The sequence below is a fragment of the Lithobates pipiens genome, unplaced genomic scaffold, assembly GCF_037356315.1.
Source record: "Lithobates pipiens isolate NorthernLeopardFrog02 unplaced genomic scaffold, aLitPip1_a1.2 Scaffold_30, whole genome shotgun sequence".
Classification (NCBI taxonomy): domain Eukaryota; kingdom Metazoa; phylum Chordata; class Amphibia; order Anura; family Ranidae; genus Lithobates; species Lithobates pipiens.
The window spans coordinates 88,855,418-88,875,337 of NW_027507791.1; the positions used below are offsets into that span (position 1 = coordinate 88,855,418).

The 19,920-nt window shown below is 42.0% G+C and overlaps 1 protein-coding gene across 3 annotated transcripts in view; it reads right to left on the reverse strand.

Moving 5' to 3' along the window:
* The window catches only part of RBM25 (RNA binding motif protein 25), an 83,220-nt gene that overhangs the window by 26,099 nt on the left and 37,201 nt on the right, over positions 1 to 19,920 (reverse strand). For all 3 annotated transcript variants that reach the window (XM_077464583.1, XM_077464582.1, XM_077464584.1), the window contains exons 6-11: positions 18,152 to 18,312; positions 17,392 to 17,580; positions 11,717 to 11,779; positions 11,537 to 11,623; positions 7,918 to 8,198; positions 4,753 to 4,933 (exon numbers count right to left, since the gene is read on the reverse strand). In XM_077464583.1, the coding sequence (XP_077320709.1) occupies positions 4,753 to 4,933; positions 7,918 to 8,198; positions 11,537 to 11,623; positions 11,717 to 11,779; positions 17,392 to 17,580; positions 18,152 to 18,312 (962 nt within the window). The remainder of the gene's footprint in view (positions 1 to 4,752; positions 4,934 to 7,917; positions 8,199 to 11,536; positions 11,624 to 11,716; positions 11,780 to 17,391; positions 17,581 to 18,151; positions 18,313 to 19,920) is intronic.

Below are 19,920 nucleotides of genomic sequence, written 5' to 3' on the forward strand. Positions count from 1 at the left end.
TGCTGGGCCGGTACAATCAACGACTTCTTTAGGTTCAACAGCCACCCAAACTCTTGCAGGGTCTGCATGGTGATCGCCACATCCTCCTCTAACCCTGAGGCGGGAGATGCCCTCAGGAGGAGATCGTCTAGGTATCTCACGTTGCCGCAGCAACGTCAAAACTGGAGCCAATACCTTGGTAAAGACTACAGATTTGAGTAGAATCCCTGGAAACGTTCTGATTCAGGAACTGGTACAATCACCCCGGACTCAGCAGGTCCCTTACTGCTCCCAAGAGGGCCTCCCGGCGAGGCCGGGGATACGGGTATGCTGGAGGGGAAGAATCTGTTTGGTGGCCAAGAGAGAAAAGCTATCTTGTAGCCTGAAGAAATAAGATCGCAGACCCATTGGTCAGATAGCCGAGAGGACCAGCAGGCTGCAAACTCCCGAAGGCGACCCCCCCACCCGAGACATGGGCAGGGGCAAACCTTCATGCGGTAGCAGTTTTGTTCGCAGGCTTGCGGTTCCACGGACGTTTTTGTCCTTCCGTGGTCGTCCTTTTGGGCTGGGGGCGTTTAACCAAAGGTCTGGGCAGCAGAAAAAGCCATTAGCGGAAAGAGGGCCCTTGCCTACAGCGTGGCTCCTTAGCCTTCCTGGCCTGTGGGAGTAGGGTACTCTTACCACCAGTGGCATTCTTAATGTCATCCAAAGGGTCGGTCGCCAAGGAAGGGAAGCTCCGTCAGGGCTTTTTTGGATGCCTGGTCAGCATTTTAACCAAATCAGGCGCCTCAGCACCACTGCTGACACTGAAGCCCTGGATAAAAGAGGGAGAGTATCCTGGTCCACGTCACAAACGTACTTAAGGCATTGCACTAGTTGGTCTGCTAGTTCCACGCAGACAGGAGAAGCCTGTTGCTCTCCCAATTTGCGGAGAAACAGTTTTGCCCACTCAGTTAGCGTCTGCGACACAAGTGAGGATGCCAGTACTGGTCGCACGGCTGACTCCACAACCATAAACAAGGAACGAGCTACTGCCTCTGCCTTCCTGTCCGTGGGATCCTTCAGCAGAGGGATCTGCTGGCTTCTGAATCTTCAGGGAATCACGCACAGCTGTGATAAGTGCTCCAACAAGTGCTTTATTGCGCATGGACACGGACGGGGACTTGTCCGCACGGTCCTGGTCAGAGTCATCCGACGAGACAGAGCAGGGATCACCAGCCTCAGCAGGACCCGAGTCCGTGTCAGAGCTCTCCCCAGAGGACAGGGGCTGCTTTTTTGCATCTTTTCCCCACGTGCCGCATCCATCTTGGCAACAAACAAAATTGAGGACCGCCGTCAGGGTGTCCATGGACAATGCGCAGTCCGCAGGTGAACCGGTTGCAATTGCCTGGATTTCAGGGGGAAGAAACACCAGTTTCTGAAGCCATGCTGACCCTACCCCGTCTGCCACCCAAAGGGGACTTAGGACAGACAGTCCAGCCCTCCTTACTGCAGCTGGCTGAGGGGCTCTTTCCCGCCGGACTCCCTGAGGAGTTCTGCGCTATCCAACAAGTAGTGCCTGTAGTCCCTGTTGGCTCCCAGGTGCAGAGGAAACCGTGCTGCATCGGTGGAAGCAGCTGAAAATGGTGCTAAAACCGCTCTGAAATGTGCTCAGGCTTCAAGAAAATGGCCACCCAGCGTTCAGCACAAGGACATAAAACACAGGGAAAATGGCTGTGAGAGCACAGGAGGCACATTCTGCCACTAGAGAACACAAAAAATGTGTTCAGGCTTCAAGAACATGGCCGCCGGTGTTCTGTATAGGATCACCAGAGAAATGGCCGCTGAAGCCCAGAAGAGCGCGCTGCCCGTGGCCACACCTAAAATGGCCGCTGAAAGCAGCTCCATGAGGTACAGGGAGAAAACAATGGCGTTGAGCACAGCGCTGCGCAGGACAGCAACATGGCCTCTCAACTTGAAAGAAACAGGACCATGGACACAGCTAGCCAGCGCAACCCCCCCCCCCCCAGGCGAGAGCCCCTCCCGGAGAGCCACTGCATAGACACACACAGCGCTGAGGGGGAGGAGGGGGACAGGGGAGAGAAGAGAGGGAGGTGAGGGACCCCCGAATCGACCTCCCAGGGAATGCCCAGATGCTCAGCCCTGCCGAGGATGGGAAAGCTGTACTTACCAGTCCTGAAGAGCTGGGAGACATTCCACCACAGACCCACTCACTGATCAGTACAGGGTGGCTGCTGTCCAGGCATACTGTGACGCAGACATGAGTAGCCCGGTCATATGTATGCCCCCGGAGCATAAAAATCTCACCGACCACCTCTGGAGCTGAGGTTTCGTCGTGGCCTGCCTAGCGCGTAGCTATGGCCTGCACACGCTCGATGGCTGGACTGGGGAGTCTACAAGTATAAGCGTATCCAACCTGTCACCCAGCCGGCTGTTGATAGCAGATCACAGGACCAATCATCTTGCGCAAAAAAGTCACGCTTCTGCAGAAAAAAAAAAAAAAAGCACGGGCCGATGGGCCCGCAGGGTTCCTAAGTCCTTCTCCCTCACTGGGCAATATAAATCTGATGACTGCATGGCAGGCTTGAGGGTGGCAGCCCAAGGGACCGCCCCACTGGGCGGAACTAAAGAGTGTTGTGTAACTAATGGCTAGTATTCTCCTAGTGGTGGGCATAACAACCCAATGGCTAAGAGAGGAGCTGTGTCGGTCAGTGAATATAAGAGAAAAGGTACAGATTGATTTTACAGGAAGCTCTATAACCAGCCTCTGACCTACAGCTGTGGGCCTGGAGGACCACCTTTCAACTTAAATGGGGTACGTTTCTTGTCTGGAGGGAGGAGCCCTGGATCTCAGAGGCTGTCCTCGAAGACTATTAGGGAAAAGGGTGTTCTGGTCAGATGAGACTTAAGTTGAATTATTTGGCCTCAACAAGAAAGGATAGCAGAACTCAAATAAAGCTCACCATCCAAAAAATCCCATTCCTACAGGGGTGTTTCGCTACACCAGGGACTGAATTTACCAGGGTAGAAGAAAAAATGAATGGGGCAAAATACTGTAAAATTCTTCAGGAAAATCTGCTGCACTTTGCCAGAAAATTATCAATGGGAAGGTGGTTTACCTTCCAACAAAACAATGACCCAAAGCACACAGCAAAAAATGACCACACAGTGGTTGAAGGAGATGATTATCCTTGCATGGCCTAATCAGAGTTGAGACTTAAAGGCCAAAATCTGTGGAATGACTTGAAGACAGCAGTCCAAACACCATCAAATTTAACTGGACTTGAACAGATCTGCAAAGAGTGTGCGAATATTATGAAGTCTAGATGAGCAAAGTTAGTAGAGACATATCCCAAAAAAAAAAAAAGACCCTTTTCACACTCGGGCGGCGGGTCCCTTAGCTGTGCTATTTTTAGCACTAAAAAGCCTGAAAAAACACCTCAGTGTGAAAAGGGTCTAAAAAAAAATGCGATTTTACAGGGGGCTATTTTCTATACCTACTGTAAACAAAGCGGTTCTGCACTGAGGAAATTTTTTTTTTTTTTTTTTTTATGTTTAAGCTTTAAAATGTATCTCTTTAAACAAAACGCTTACTTTTCCAGCATTTGTCAGTGAAGCATGTCCGTTTTTACTCCAAAGATTCTTTTTTTTCTTAGTGTTCGGCAGATGTCATTTTTCTTGTGGGCATTTGAAGCCAACAAGTAATAACTTCCTCCTTTCTGGCTTTGTTAGGAACCAGAATGCTTTGCCGGTTCCCGCGCATGCTCTGTAGCTACAGCTACGAGCGGTGTAATTTAAGAATGTTGTCAGGACAACGGGCTGTGTGAACAGCCAAATTCAAAACGCCCTCCAAACGTGGCCGGCGCGATGACGTCACGCCTGCGAAATCTCGCCAGTCTTAGCTGCAATGTCGCCTGAGATTACTTGGATGAGATCCCAGGAGACAGTGCGGGGATCAGGGGAAGTGATGCTGATCCCCGCATAAAGTTCGCCCATAGCCGCAGGGGAAGAAGAAATAAAAGTGCATAGAACGAAAGGTAGGAGAAATAAAAATAAAAATGAAGGGGTATTGTGCAATATGTGGAGGGTAGCAAAAATAATAGCAGTAGGATACTTAAATGTGTGCAGAATCGCTTTAATATCTTCTACACCTTTTCTACAGATTTGCCATGATACAAAAAGTAATACAAGTGGTTTCCAATAAGTTCATGCATTCAGTTTTTACACACCCATTAGATTCTAAATTTTGTTTTCAGTGCTTGGAGACTGGTGTCACTGCTTCCAATACAAGTTAAGGTAATTCAGCTGCAGTGTTACTTTAGTAGTGTAATAGTGTTTAGTTAACCAGTTAAGGTTACATTTTGGGTGTTACATTTTAGGTTGCGTTTAGCACTCATTTTGTCACATTTGAATCCCTTGCTGTTATGACAAGTTCTGATATTTGTGGGTAATGCTGGAACTTTGTGTTAAGCCCAGACTCCTAACAATTTCCAGTAACACACCACTATTATGGTCTGTCTCACTGGCCAACAGGAATATATAGGAAGTAGCAAAAGGACAGACAAGCTTCAGAACCACCAGGAAATGCCAGCCTAAGATGCTTTAGGTATGTGGAAGCACCTTTATATGCCTGCACTTCTACCACAGTTCATAAGGGAGGGTTTAGAAACCACTGTCCAACACCCTGGGTGAGGAGCTAAAATGTCAGATTTTTAAGTTCTGTCCACTCGCCCCTGCCCCCTATAAGCCCTCAAGACTTTTGCATGTGATTACCTCTTGATATGCAGCTTCCTTTTCACGCAACTTTCTTTCCAGTTTTCGACGTTCATAGGCTTCCTCTTCATCTTCTTCTCTGTCTCGCTTCTTCTCTTTATCTCTATCTCTATCTCGTTCTCTTTCTCTCTCTCTTTCACGCTCCCGTTCTCGCTCTCTTTCCCGGTCTCTGCTTTTCTCTCTTATAAAAAAAAAAAAAAGTTCTCACAATTGTGAAACAGCAAAACCCAGACATTACTGAACTGGGCATGAATCCACTATTGATTTCCCCACCACATGCAATCTGTATATTTAACCAGCATATATTTATAGTCACACACATTATCAAAGCTTATGAATAGGTGCCATGAAATCATAGCCCAGATACTATTTCATTAGCAACCACTGAACACTGCAATGTGGTGTGGAGCGAGGAGTCAAATTCACTCCTGCAAGAGTGCTTTGAATCAACTGATTGGAATGTATTTTCACAGGATGCTTCATCTGTTCTAGCTTATATTTGCTTTTGTATGGAGATGTTCCTAGTTAAAAAAAACTATTACGGTATTCCCAAACCAAAAGCCTTGGTTGGATGGTTTCCAAAAAGTAAGGGCTCAGCTTAGAGCAAGGGATGTGGCCTTTAGATCGGGCAACCCTATGGCCTATAGGAAAGCTCAGAATGAATTAAAGGCATTAAGGATGCTAAGCGTAGATATAAACAGCGCATTGAATCTTATATTAAAGATCTAAATTCTTGTAGCATGTGGAAGGGGATTAACCGGTTCCTGACCGCCTCCTGTACATATACAAGTCGGCTGGGCAAATTAACGTACACGTACGTTACTTTGAATTTCCCGCCGCACGCACCTGCCGAGAGCTCCGTGATCGTGGGTCCAGTGGACTCGATCGCCGCGGGGATACCCGCGATCGTGTCATGGAGTTCAAGAACGGGGAGATGCTGATGTAAACATCTCCCCGTTCTGCCTAGTGACAGCACACTGATCGTCTGCTCCCTGTCATCGGGAGCAGCGATCAGTGTGGTCTCACACACAGCCACCCCCCAATTAATTAATAAAAATGCCATAAAACTATCCCCTATTTTGTAGATGCTATAATTTTTGCGCAAACCAAACGCTTATTGCGATTTTTCTTACCAAAAATATGTAGAATACATATTGGCCTAAACTGAGGGGAAAAAAATATTTTTGGGGGATATTCTAGCAAAAAGTAAAAAATAATGCATTTTTTTTCAAAATTGTCGCTTTTTGTTTACAGCGCAAAAAAAATAAAAATAAACTGCAGACGTGATCAAATACCACCAAAAGAAAGCTCTATTTGAAGGGAAAAAAAGGACGCCAATTTTGTTTCGGAGCCACATCACACAACTGCGCAATTGTCAGTTAAAGCGACAGTGCCAAATCGCAAAAACGCTCTTGTCAGGAAGAGGGTAAATCATTCTGGGCTGAAGTGGTTAAAACAATGGTAGATTTTAAATGTAAAAATACACAGGTTCGTAAAGTGCTCCCAACACCTTAAATAATTTTATGTGCGCTTTGAGGGTCAAAATATGAAATGTGAAACCCATAGTAAAGAAATAGTGGAGAAAGACCATTTACTGGTATTAAAAATATGAGGTCAGGTCAAATTTGAGGAAGATTGACATCAGAAAGGCAGCAGGACCAGATGGACTGTGTCAGGCCTTATACTGAGGGGATGTGCAAACCAGTTAGTTGTTTTTACTGATATTTTTAATTTGTCATGGAAGCAGGCTGCAGTACCTTCTTGTTTTAAATCTACTACTATTGTCCCAATACCTAAAAAAATCTGCAGTAACCATGCTTAAATGATTATTGCCCAGTTGCATTAACTCCTATTATCATGAAATGTTTTGAGAGGCTCGTATTATCACATCTTAAGGCAAGCATTCCTGTTGATCTGGTTAAGTATCAGTTTGCCCATCGTGCAAATAGATGCACAGATGATGCAATTGCTATTGCATTGCATGCTGCCTTGAAACATCTTGAGCTCTCAAACAGGTTAGGATGTTATACATTGATTTTAGCTCTGCATTTAACAGTAGTTCCTGACAAATTAGTGAAAAGTTAAAAGTTTTAGGCTTATGTCCATTGCTGCGCTCATGGATTTTCTAACAAACAGGCCACAAATGGTGAGAATAGTTGATCAGGTGTCTAAAACTTTTATTTTGAAAACAGGGGTATCAGAGGGATGTTTGTTAAGTCCGGCCCTGTTTACGCACAATTGTACTCCCATACATGTGTCTAACATAGTGAAGTTTGCTGATGAAACCACTTTAGTGGGACTCCTACAAGATAATGATGAGACCGCTTATAGGCAGGAAATTCAACATTTGGTTGAGTGGTGTAGAGAAAATGACAATACTCAATACAGCAAAAACAAAAGAAATAATAGTGGATTATAGGAGATCAAGAAAGATCAATCATTGCCAGGTTTATATAGGTGCTGAGGAAGTGGAAAGGGTGGACACTTACATTTTTGGGAGTGCATATTACAAAGGAGTTGTCATGGTCTCAAAATACATTTTCTCTAGTGAAAAAAGCGCAGCAGAGATTGTTTTTTTCTTCGGAGACTGAAGCAGGCTGGATTGCCCTTAAGGCTTTTGGTCAATTTCTATCAGTGTACCATTGAGAGTATTCTTCTCCACTGCTCTGTAGTGTGGTATGCCAGCTGTACGGCAGAGGATAAGTGTCTGTCTCATGTGGTGAAAACAGCACAGCGGATCATAGGAAGAGAGCTACCGAATTTGGACACAGCATATGCCAGCTGATTAAAAAAGCGGGCAAAAGCTATTAGTACGGATCCAACCCACCCAGGTTAGTGTGTTTTTGCGCATTGCCATCTGGGAAAAGATATAGGACACTTAAAATACACACTAAACGCTTAAAGCGTAGTTTTTTCCCTAGGGCTGTATTGTCCATAATCCCATCAGGTACAGTGTTTTAGGAATTTTATGTGGAATTCTAAAAAAACAATTTTTTATTTTAATTTTAAACATTTTATATTTAAATAGATATGTGGGTATGTGCTAGGAGTATGTATGTGTGGTTTTGTTGAGAAGTGTTTTCATTGCTGCTGTAAAGAGTACTTGGAAAAATGTTGTATGTATACAATGACAAAGTATATCTAAGCAATATTTTATGCCCATACCTTGATCGGCTTCTGTCTTTACTGTGGTCTCTTGCTCTCTCTCTCTCCTTCTCGCGATCTCGTTCTCTATCGCGATCTCTGTCCCTTTCTCGGTCTTTATTCCTATCACGATCTCGTTCTCGCTCTCTCTCTTTCTCCTTCTCACGCTCTCGTTCACGTTCTTTATCTCTTTCCCTTTCCCGTTCTCTCCTTTCTCGTTCCCGCTCTCGCTCTCTTTCACGCCTCTCTTTCTCAATTTCTATCCTCTCTTTTTCCTTTTTGCCCTTTTCTTCCTCCAGTTTCTATAAAAAGAGATAGAAAGTATTAATTCTCTGAGAATGAAAGCAAGGGATCAAAAAGAAAAAAGAAAAAAAAGACAATCAAAATGTGTAGCAAAAAGAAAAAAAGGCACAAGACTAGATTCCGTGCAAGAAGTAAATAGCTACAAGGAACAGCAATCTCCAACCATGATTTCTGTAAGGGGACTTGGGCATAAATTAAAGCAGCACTTCATATTTGAGTGAAAAAAACTGAAGTGATGTGCAAGCTAATAGATACTATTTGAATGAAAAACTACCATTATTCAAGCATCTGCTTGTTTCAGTCTATTAAAAAAAAAAAAAAAAAACTATTTTAGTAACAACTTAATATTGGAATGGGTTCTATTAAAATAATTTTATTAGAATAGAGCTTACCTGCTGAAGAAGCTGCTTCTCTCTCTGCAGCTGTCACTCTCCGATAACACTAACTGCTCTGGATTAAATCGTTTTCCCATGGGTAAGTGTGGTGGGTGCCATGGAAAAAATTAAAGCTACTCCTTCAACCAATAAGCTCAACTGTAATACAGCCACTGAAGCAAGGGAAATCCTACATTCGTAAAAACATTTGAAGTGCTACCCAAGTAGCCCAGCCTGACCTCTTAAAGAGAGCCTGTCTATCTTTATTCTCTCAAAGAACCACCGAAAGGCAAGAGGAATGACTCGGGCTCAATATGAGCTGGTCATATGATCACTATTAAAAAATTGTACTGATGGGTGAGATTCTTTAGTTATTTGCTTTCAGTTTAACACCCACTACATCTTTTAACAAAAATGGCTACATAAAATGATCACACGTTGGAAGGAGGGAAAAACAAACATGAAATGCTGCTTTGGAGCATATAAAAAGAGAAAAAAAAAAAAAAGTGTGTACCAGCTAAGTACACAGAGCGGGGTCAAATTGTACAAGAAAAAAAAAAAACAATTGGTGGACATCGATTGAATGTGATGGCAACATTTACCTACAGCAAGACTAAGAATTTCTGCACTTACAAATGTTGGCAAAGCTCTTCACAGAGGTGATGCTAAACTTAGAAACAGTCAGGAAGGTTGGAAATCACTTGCAACATGGAATCTACAGGGGTAATCCATTCGTTCCATAGCAATGGCCAAAAATATCAGTTTAATGTGGAAAAAAAGAAAAACAAAAGTGTCTACGCCCAGAGTACCTTGAACACATTGGGAACAAGACATCCAAAGATCATATATTCATCCTGGTTAGCAATTGTTTGAATTAACTTACAGATGATGAGCTAGGACATGGCTCTCCAACACGGGATTAACTTTGCCTACAAGCTATGATTCTGGGAGGAAGAGCAAGTACATTTTCAAAGACAGACAAGACCATTCTAGGGCACAAATATTTTACACTTCATGGCATTTTTTAACAAATACTTAAATCCCTCCAATGGCATGTTTTTAAACATCACTGAAATGAAAATTTAAAGTAAACTACTGCAATACAGGCATAGCAAAACACGTTTTTTTTTTTTTTTTAAAGAATAAGGCAATAAAATAAATCTTTAAAACATCTTACCTTTATACCCAGCTGTATTCGGAGTCCAGGAGGAAATTGTGTACAGGTGAAAGGGACAGAAAGGTGAAAGCTTTCACAAGCAAATGTATAGGGCCACAAATGCAAGGTGGTTAGCATAGTGTGTTTTAGTGTTTTGCAAAGGTTACAAGGACAGGCATAAATGGCAAAGGAAAGGAAGGGAGGAGGAGAGTTAAAAGTACAAAGTGCTTCACACCATGGATAATCAAATTTATTCTATGTTATAGGTCTACATTAATCATTGCCATTTGGGGTATTTTCAGCTAAAAAAAATTAAAATAAAAAAAAACTTACCTCTTTCAGATATTACAATTGAAAAGTTAAACTGTACCAGCATAATCAATACTTACATTACATGCTCCAGGTTTCATGGAATGATCCAAAAATATTAGAAGGAAATATTACCATCTAGGAACTAAAGGGTGATGGTAAGGGCTTTTGCAATTAAGACCTTCTGCCAATCAGACAAAAAGTAGTATGGCAACCTATGGTAACAGATTTATGGAAATAATTTGCTGAATATGCTACAGGGGCCAATTTAAATGTACTCGCACTTTGTTAAAGGTATGTGGGGAAAAAATAAAAAAACAAAAAAGGGACAGGAAGTAAAACCAGAGAGATAGAAGACTCAGTAAAAGAAAAAAAAAAAAACACTCTTACCTTACTGTCTTCAGATTCATCAGTGCTGTAAATGGACACCCCCTACATTACTGATACCCTGACAGCCCATAAGGAGGCTACAGTGTTATTTTAGACAACCCTAACACAAACATGCAAAGGTTCACTGTGCTCTGGGAATTGGCTCTGGGAAAAATCACAACAGAGCATTTAAAATTAACAACCTATACACCAAATTCAGCAAAATGCCCTTTGAATTATTTGAATTTATAAAACAAAAAAATTAACATGACTCGAACCTTTGAGTGAAACTAAACACTGAGCCTATAAAAAGATACCATACTTACAGAGTGCCTTTCAGGCAAAAACAGGTTCAAACACTACTTAACCAAAAAGTCACAAGATTTTCTTCTTAGTTAATAAGGACATAAATAAAGCCATACCAATCAATTAATGGGCTCTAAACAGAAAACCTTACATTGAATGGGTTAAGGACACCGGGAGCCTGCTATGTATATTATACGCTAGCAAAGCCAGTTGCCACTTTGCACATTTTTTTCAGAGGGGGTATCCGAAATATATAGAATAAAAACAGGAGCTCATACTTACATTCATATTCCATGTAACTTTCCAAGCTGTTTCATCTTGCATTAGTCACCATATGATCTCTATCATAATGGTGGGGGTCAATGAATAGATTAGCTTTAAAGGGAATTTACAATTCTTCCATGCATCTTAATTGTGGCACATGTGGAAACCACTCATCTATTTTTAAATCACTAAAATGTGTGTAAAAAGCTTTGAATTGAATCAGCTTTTTTTTTATCAGTGAAGTGTGATGGTGTTACAGATATAACAATGTATGGTAGTGAGAGTAAGTTAATCAAATGTTTAAATGCTGCATGTTTCAATTTGGAACACAATTGTGTGAGACTGTTTGAATTTCTTGCGGCATAGCATATCAGCTGATAACTACCATGAATTACTTTGTTCATGCTGAACAATAAAAAAGTATATACATATACCGCTCAACCTCAATGCCTGCATTCATCTTCTCACATATAGGGATGATGCTTGTGCTACAACTATGTGGTTCTTCAATCTGAAAAAAGCACGTTCTTTTAAATGACAAAACAAAAGTGAAAATTACCTTGTGTGTATCTCTGAATTTACTGATCTCACGAGATATAAGGTCTCTCTTATCTTCCTCCATTTCTATTGCATTTATGTCTTCTTGCTGCAAAAATTAGTGATATTTTAATTAAATTATTTTTCACTAGGTCGAAATATTTAAAGGGAGAGCAGATGTAAAAAAAAAAAAAAAAATTACCTGATAACCCCTTTTCCAGTTATCGTCCAGGACTGTCGACAGAAGAGAGATGGCTCCGCCCACCTACAGGAAATAGAAGACTAGATAGTTTAAAAAAACGGCCCCCAGGAGGCAGCAAACTCAGTAGTAGCAAGATAACTGCACTTTTAACCATAGAAATGCCCAGGACATCGGCCATGCTCTAGTAGAGTACTGTGATTCACAGGGGCCAAGGCCTGGCTGACAAACGATAATTTACAGTGATTTCCATGCTATAGAGGCTATGCCCCTTTTTATTTGTTGCAACTGTTGAACAGAATAAAATAGAGGATTTCCTGAAATTAGATTAAAAAAAAAAATCTCCTTATAGGTTGTACTTGTATATGTACTGTCAAACTTTCTGACTTGAAAATACATCTGCGAACACCCAGTGAGGCAAACTACTACTTTTGGGTTTGTGGTATTTTCTTCAGGATGACAGTAGGGTTAACTCCTGGGTTCTGTGGAATTTAGTGACCAAACTGGGAAGGAAAGTATGATGCATTTTAAGAGGACTGTCTTGAAGCAGGGTATAAAACCGTACTTTCACTGAAAAAGCCTGGAGTTCAGACTGCTCACGCTGACATGGTGGCCACTAAAAGTCAGTTTCAGGGATGCCTCTTCCTTTCATTCAAGGGAGCTTTTGGACATACGCGCTAGTATCAAAGAGGTTTCCAAGAGGGTACCCATCTAATTCCAAGGAGGAGCGAGTCTGTAAAATGCTCTGAAGAATATTATCAGAATGTCTCTAGTCAGGTTCTGTGCAAGTATACTCATAATACTGCAAAAACAGAAAAAAATGATTATAGTGGCAACCTTCAAAGTCAGTTTCCTCCCTTTTTTGCGCAATCACCACTAGATGTGGTGGCACGTTCTGCATTTTGTTTCAATTTTTTTTTTTTTTTTGGCAATATACTCATAGTACTGCTACCTGCACTTTAAGGGTACTACTGATGGCAAGACCCTTACCTGGCTTACTTCTGAAAGAAGTCATGAGCAAGAGCAGTATCTGCTGGGTTGACTATGTACTGCTTAGTCCAAGCAGAATACTTATTCCAAATCTTACTGTAATCTACTGTGGCGACAGGCTTCCTGTATTACAAGAGAATGGGGATTCATTTGTCTGTCCTTTCTCTGAGAATTTTTCTTGCACGATCTAGGCCAACAAATGTAGTTCCCTAATGTGTGGGAGTAAGTTCTGTCTTGGGGACAGGTCAAGCCTGAGAGAAAGGATCATTTGACATGTGCTGTAGAGCCAAGAATCATGTCCTCTGCGGACACAGAAAGGTTATTAGGATTACTTTAGATTCTATAGTCTGCTCTTCTGTACTACTTTGCCCAGGAGAGCTGTGATAGATCCTACAGGCTCAGGAAAACATCTTTGTTTTATGTGTTTTTAATCAAGTCTATCAGTAGGAGACCACAGCATCAGACTAGGAGCCGAAAGATCCCCAGGTGAGGCTACCACCTGAGGGCTCGGGAGATACATAAAGTAGTTCTCGGAGTCCTCAATGTGGGTTTCTAGCAATGATTCAAGGCTTTTTGACACATCAAAACCATAAAATCTGCAGTAGTTCTCAGATTTGGATTTGATTTGTTCTTGGCGATTCAGGTATGTGAATGCTGAAGTGTTTTCTGAGAGAATCTGCTCATTTCCTCCAGATCTTTGTTTTAAAGATGAACAGCGATTCCTCCACTGCTTTAACCTTCCTTACGGTTGGACATGGACACAGGGCCAAAAGCTGGGGCATACATTTGCCTTAAAGTGGATGTATACCCTCACATATATCCAGTGAAGTGAACAGCCTCAGATGATACACAGATTAAAACAAAATCTCCTTACATAGGTTGTACTTGTATATGTACTGTATTCAACTTTCTAGACTGTTTAGAAAGTGCAGGTCTTGTAAGAATTCTCTTTGTTCCACCACTGGGCGTGGAATCTTAGCATACACTTCGTGACTGCCGATTGGAGGAAAGGCACACAGTCCCTCTCTACATAGGTAGAAGGAAGGAAGAAATGTGCAGAGCTGTGCTGTGAATAGACCAGCTGCCTGCTAATCTATTTCTATGCGCCATCCCAGACACAAATATCAGGCTGGTTTTATCTTGGTTGTCGGAAAACTTGTCAGAAGTTATGCTGATAACAGAAGAATTGAACAGCAGAAACGAAATACTACAGATAGATGTGCCCAGGTCAAATTTCATGAATGGGGTTTACATCCACTTTAAAGCCTAAAAGATGCGCCCACTGGGAGCGCTGTACAAACTCTACAGCCATGACCAAAAGGTGAGAATCACACACATTAATTTCCACAAAGTCTGCTGTCAGTGTTTTTAGATTTTTGACAGATGTTACTATGATATACTGAAGTATAATTAAAAGCACTTCATTAGTGTCAAAGGCTTTTATTAACAATTACATTAGGTTTATGCAAAGTTAATATTTGCAGTGGTGACCCTTTGTTCAAGACCTCTGCAAGTTGTCCTGTCCTCTTAAGGATTGACTACAAGTTCTCAATGGGATTTGGGTCTGGGGAGTTTCCTGGCCATAGACCAAAAATTGATGTTTTGTTCCCAAGCCACTTAGTGATCACTTTTGCCTTATGACAAGGTGCTCCATTATTCTGAAAAGGGCACTGTTACGCAAACTGTTCTTGTAAAGTTGAGAGAAGTTGCTCTGGGAGAATGTCTTTTTACCATTATTTATTAATGGCTGTGTTTTTCGGTGAAATTGTGAGCGAGTCCACTGCCTTGGTTGAGAAGCAGCCTCACAAAAGTCATCTCAGGATGCTTTATTGTGGACATCAGGACGGGACTGATAGTAGCGCTCACCTTTTCTACACCAAGGTTTTTTTCCAGATGCCCCAAACAATTGGAAAGGGGATACAGAAAAAAATACTTTTCGCCAGTCCAAACCTTGTACCTTTTGCAGAATATCAGTCTGTCCCTGATGTTTTTTCTAGAGAGAAGTGGCTTCTTTGCTGTCCTCCTTGACAGCAGGCCATCCTCCAAAAGTCTGTGTCACTGTGCGTGCAGATGTTCTCACACCTGTCTGCTGCCATTCCTGAGCAAGCTCTGCATGGGTGGTGCCCCAATCCCACAACTGAATAAACTGTAGGAGACGGTCCTGGCGCTGGCTAGACTTCCTTGGGCGCCCTGAAGCCTTCATCACAAATGCAGTGGAAATGTTTTGTATGGGATTAAGTTAATTTTCATGGCAAAGAGGGACTTTTTGCAATTCATCTGATCGCAGTTGCCATTAAAATGGAAGCAGCATATTTTGGGAAAAAAATGTGTCATTCTTAAAACTTTTGGCCATGGCTGTATGTAGCATCAGCTACATACAGAATACAGCTCCATGTTTCAACAGGGGGAGACTTCCTGTCTCGCTCCCTGAATGAAATTAAGTTGGATGCTGCTCAACCATCACCTGGAAGCACTGTATCAATACGGGACTTCCTATGACTAGCCGAGGAGGAGAGGTGGATGGAAGACATCACAAACTCCACCTTTGCCAGAGTAAGCCAGATATTCAGGCATTAAACCCGAAACCAAAATGTAATGTATTGCAGCTTACCAATTATTAGATGTGGTGGCAGTTTTAGTTTATAGGCTTTTCCACCTCTGTTTTCATCTCGTGATCTGGTCAGTAACACACCACCTGTATTATACAGACACCACTCTGGATGAATGAGCAAAGTGGGCAGATTTGGACAACAACATTGATTGTCTGGGGAGGGGAGTGTTAGCAGTACTAGCAGATTTAAATACAGTAGCAAATTGAAGCTGAACTCCAGGATAATACAAAATCAGTTACAACAGTTTTTTCCTTTTGGGATAAAGATTTTACATTAACAAATGCTGATCATTTTAATCACTTCAATACCGGGCCTATTCTGGCACTCCTCTCCTACATGTAAAAATATATTATTTTGCTGGAAAATTGGAACTCCCATACATTATATATTTTTTTTAGCAGACACCCTAGGGATTAAAATGGCAGTCGTTGAACCTTTTGTGTTGCACAGTATTTGCACAACAATTTTTAAACTTTTTGGGGAAGAAAAAAAGTTTCATGAAAGAAACAGTAAAGTTTTTTATAATGTGAACGATGTTACACCAAGTAAATAGATACCGAAAATGTTGCGTTTTAAAATTGTGGAATGGCGCCAAACTTTGCTACTTAAAGCGGACCTCCACCCTTGAATTTTTTATTTTTACACTTCTCTTTAAATTATGGATCACTTTTATTCCTATTACAAGGAATGTAAAAGTCTTGTAATAGGAATGGTGCCTGACAGGTCCTCTTTATGGAGGACAGATCTGATGCTCTCAAGCCGAGATCTTGGCTTAGTTTACAACCACCGCCCCGGGCGTGATGACATAACGACCATCAGAGATGACTGGGGACCATCTGGTCACTGGAAATCTATATGCTCTTCCTCCGGCGGTGGTGGATTCTTTCAGATATCACCACTGAAAAGTCAAGGACATCATATGACGTCCTTGGGATGGAAGTGGTTAAGCACCCATGCCAGTGTAAAATGTTCTCTCACCCTTGTACATGCAAAGAGCTTGTGTTGAAAATCCACTTATTACTTACTGGTTGGATCACCGGAGGAAAATAGAAGAAAGCCTAAAAAACTACTAATGCAGCAATCACATCTAAGAATTGGTAAGATGCAATATAATAAACGTTTGCTTTTGGGTTCAATACTGCTGTAAGCAAGGATCTCCTCCCAATGTGTCATCCCCAAAATATGGTATCTGTAGTGATTCTTACTTATACTGGGTAACTCCAGAGTCAGGCTTTAAAGAGGAAGTAAATCCTGATGAGTTTTCTTCCTCTTTCATTCCCTGCAAGGTAAAGCATAATGGACTACTATGCATCGCTTACCTGACACAGGAGCCAGCGAAGTCACCACTGTCCCCTGTAGTCCAGCGCATCCATCTTCTCGGTGGGTCTCGCTGCTCCGCCGCTGTCATTCGGCAAAGCCGTCACTCCCGCGCATTCGCACGGGAGCCGCCACTCGTGGCATATCGCCGTTGACCGCAGCGCGCTCAATGCGCCTGCGCACCGCTGTCTACGGCGCATGCATCATAGACAGCGGTGCTTGTCTTTTGGCAATTATCTCCTAAACCGTGTAGGTTTAGGAGATATTTCTTGGACCTACAGGTAAGCCTTAATCTAGGCTTAGCTGTAGGTCAAAGTTGGTTGTAAGGGTTTACAACCACTTTAACTAGATGCACAGCATACTAGTACATTATGAGTGACTTACCTACAGACGAAGCTGTCCAGTACTGGGCTGTCAAGGCTCTCGCTGGTCCCCAGCGCTTCCATGTTAAACCGGTCTTCCTTCTGGTTTACAAACCTTCGGGTGCTTGAATAGCCAGGCTGCAGTGACGTCACAGAACGCAAAGCGGGCTATAATGCAGTATGAGTTGCGCATGGCGTGCATCAGCTCGCATTAACCATTGACAGGCGGGGGGGGGGGGGGGGGGGGTCATTTATGACAGAAAAAACTTCTAAGGTCTCTTCTGTTATAAAACCCTGTCAGTGTTTCTCTCCCCTCCCCCCCAAAGTTCACCACCACTCTAAGCCTGTATCAGTTAATGCTACTTACAATGCAACGATAAAATAGTTAACCACTTACCGATAGTTCTTCTTTCTTATCCTTTCTTTTCTTTTTGGAATGTGAGTCAGCATCCAGAGAAGGGGCATTTAGCTCACTGGAATACTCTTTTATTAAGAGTTCAATTGCACCTTTAATGACTCCATCTCGTCTTTTTGTTTCTTCGTCAAGGTCATCTTCTTCCTCTGCTGTTGATTCAGGCCGGGGAGTCTACATAAGAAAATAGACACTTCTTAAGGCTGGGTTCATATTGCGAATCGGATGTGGTTTCCCTTGCTGAAGGCAGCCATAATAACTGAAAAGCATTACTCATTACTTTGTCATTTCCAGCTGCAAACCGTTAAGAAAAAGACACTCATGGCTCAAAATCTTTGCCCCTGCTTTATATGTTCTAGTACAGTGAAGAGGGTTAGAACATGTAAAGTGCTTTTTTTCTTAAGGGCTTTTTCATACCAGATGCGTTGGGGCTATGCTGGCTGCCATCGCAGCCACAACACGAATAAGGCAAAAAGCCCTGCCAACAATGGTGTCAATTCACACCACTGAACCACTGTGGAGCGCGCTGAACAAAAAAGCACTGCATGCATTTTTTTAGCACACCGAGATTCAATTCAGACAACTGCATCTCAATGCAGTTGCAATGAATGGAACTTATTAAAAATAAAATAAAAAAAATGTACAGAAAAACGACCCCATCCTATTAACAAAAAAAAAAACAAACACACTGTAGCTTTCTTCATTGTCTCCATTTTGCACAGGGGAAAAATAATCTGTTACCCACCCCGTTGGAAGCACGCCTGCTTGCTTTCCACTCATCCAACTGGGCTTTTGTCTTAGCATCAACCTTCACAAGAAGCTTCTTCTCCCCAATCTGCAGGTCATGAAGCAAACGCAATGCTCGAAGAGTGGATTCAGGTTCCTTATACTCACAAAACCCAAAAGCTATAATAAAAAAAAACACATCAAAACACTCACAATGTAACAATATTTAACCACTTCCAGCCCAAGCCAATTCTAGCATTGCTCACTTACATGCAAAAAATAAATAAATGTGTATATAATTTTTTTTTTTTTTTAAGCAGAGACTTTAGGGAATAAAATGGCAATTCTTTACAAAGTATTTGCACAACAATTTTTCAAATGTGACTTTTTTGGGGAAAAAAACACTTTCATGAATAAAAAAGGGAAAAAAGGAAACAATATTTACCCCAGTGTTTTTGTATAATGTGAAGGATGATATGCCGAGTAAATTGATACCCAATATGTCATGCTATAAAAAAAAAAAAATTGTACATACTCGTGGAATGGCGCCAAACTTCCATACTTAAAAATATCCATAGGCTACGCTTTAAACTTTTTTTTTTTTTACAGGTTACCAGTTTACAGTTACAGAGGAGGTCTAGTGCTAGAATTATTGCTCTAACGTTCATGGTGATGGCTCACGTGTGTGGTTTGAACGCTGTTTACATATGCAGGTACGACCTATGCATGCGTTCGCTTGTGTGTGCGAGCATGAGGTGATGGAGGGGCACTTAAATTAAAAACAAAGTTATTTTTTACACTTTCACCTTTCAATTTTTGATCACTTTTATTCCTATTAAAAGGAATGTAAAAAAAACTCTTGTAATAGGAAGTGACAGGTCCTCTTTACAGAGGACGCGCTTTATTAGGTACACCTGTTCAATTGCTTGGTTAACACAAATTGCTAATCAGACAATTATATGGCAGCAACTCAATGCATTTAGGCATCTAGATGTGGTGAAGGTGACTTGCTGAAGTTTAAACTGAGCATCAGAATGGGAAATGGGATTTCAGAGACTTTAAATGTGGCATGTTTTTTGGTGCCAGACAGGCTGGTCTGATTATTTAAAACAAACTGCTGATCTACTGGTATTTTAACGTACAACCATCTCTAGGATTTACAGAGAATGGTCCGAAAGAAAATATCCAGTTGTGTGGAGGAAAATGCTTTGATGTCAGATAATAGAAAAGCAGCAGTAACTAAAAAAGCCACTCATTACAACCAAGATATGCAGAATACAATCTTTGAAAGTCCAATGCATCGAACCTTGAAGCAGATGGACAACAGCAACAGAAGACCACACCGGGTGCCACTCCTGTCAGCTAAGAACAGGAAACAGACTACAATTCGCACAGGCTCACTAAAATTGGAAAATTGAAGATCGTAAAAATGTTGCCCTTGCCTGGTGAGTCTCGATTTCAGCTGCGACATTCAGGTGGTAGGGTCAGAATTTGGTGTAAAAATGAAAGCATGGATCCATCCTGCCTTGTAGCAAAAGTTCAGGCTGGTGGGGTAATGGTGTAGGGCAGGGATAGGCAATTAGCAGACCTCCAGCTGTTGCAAAACTACAAGTCCCATCATGCCTCTGCCTCTGGGTATCATGCTCGAGGCTGTCAGACTTGCCATGCCTCATGAGACTTGTAGTTCTGCAACAGCTGGAGGTCCGCTAATTGCATATCCCTGGTGTAGGGGATATTTGGCACACTCTGGGTCCCTTGGTACCAACTGAGCATCGTTTAAATGTCATG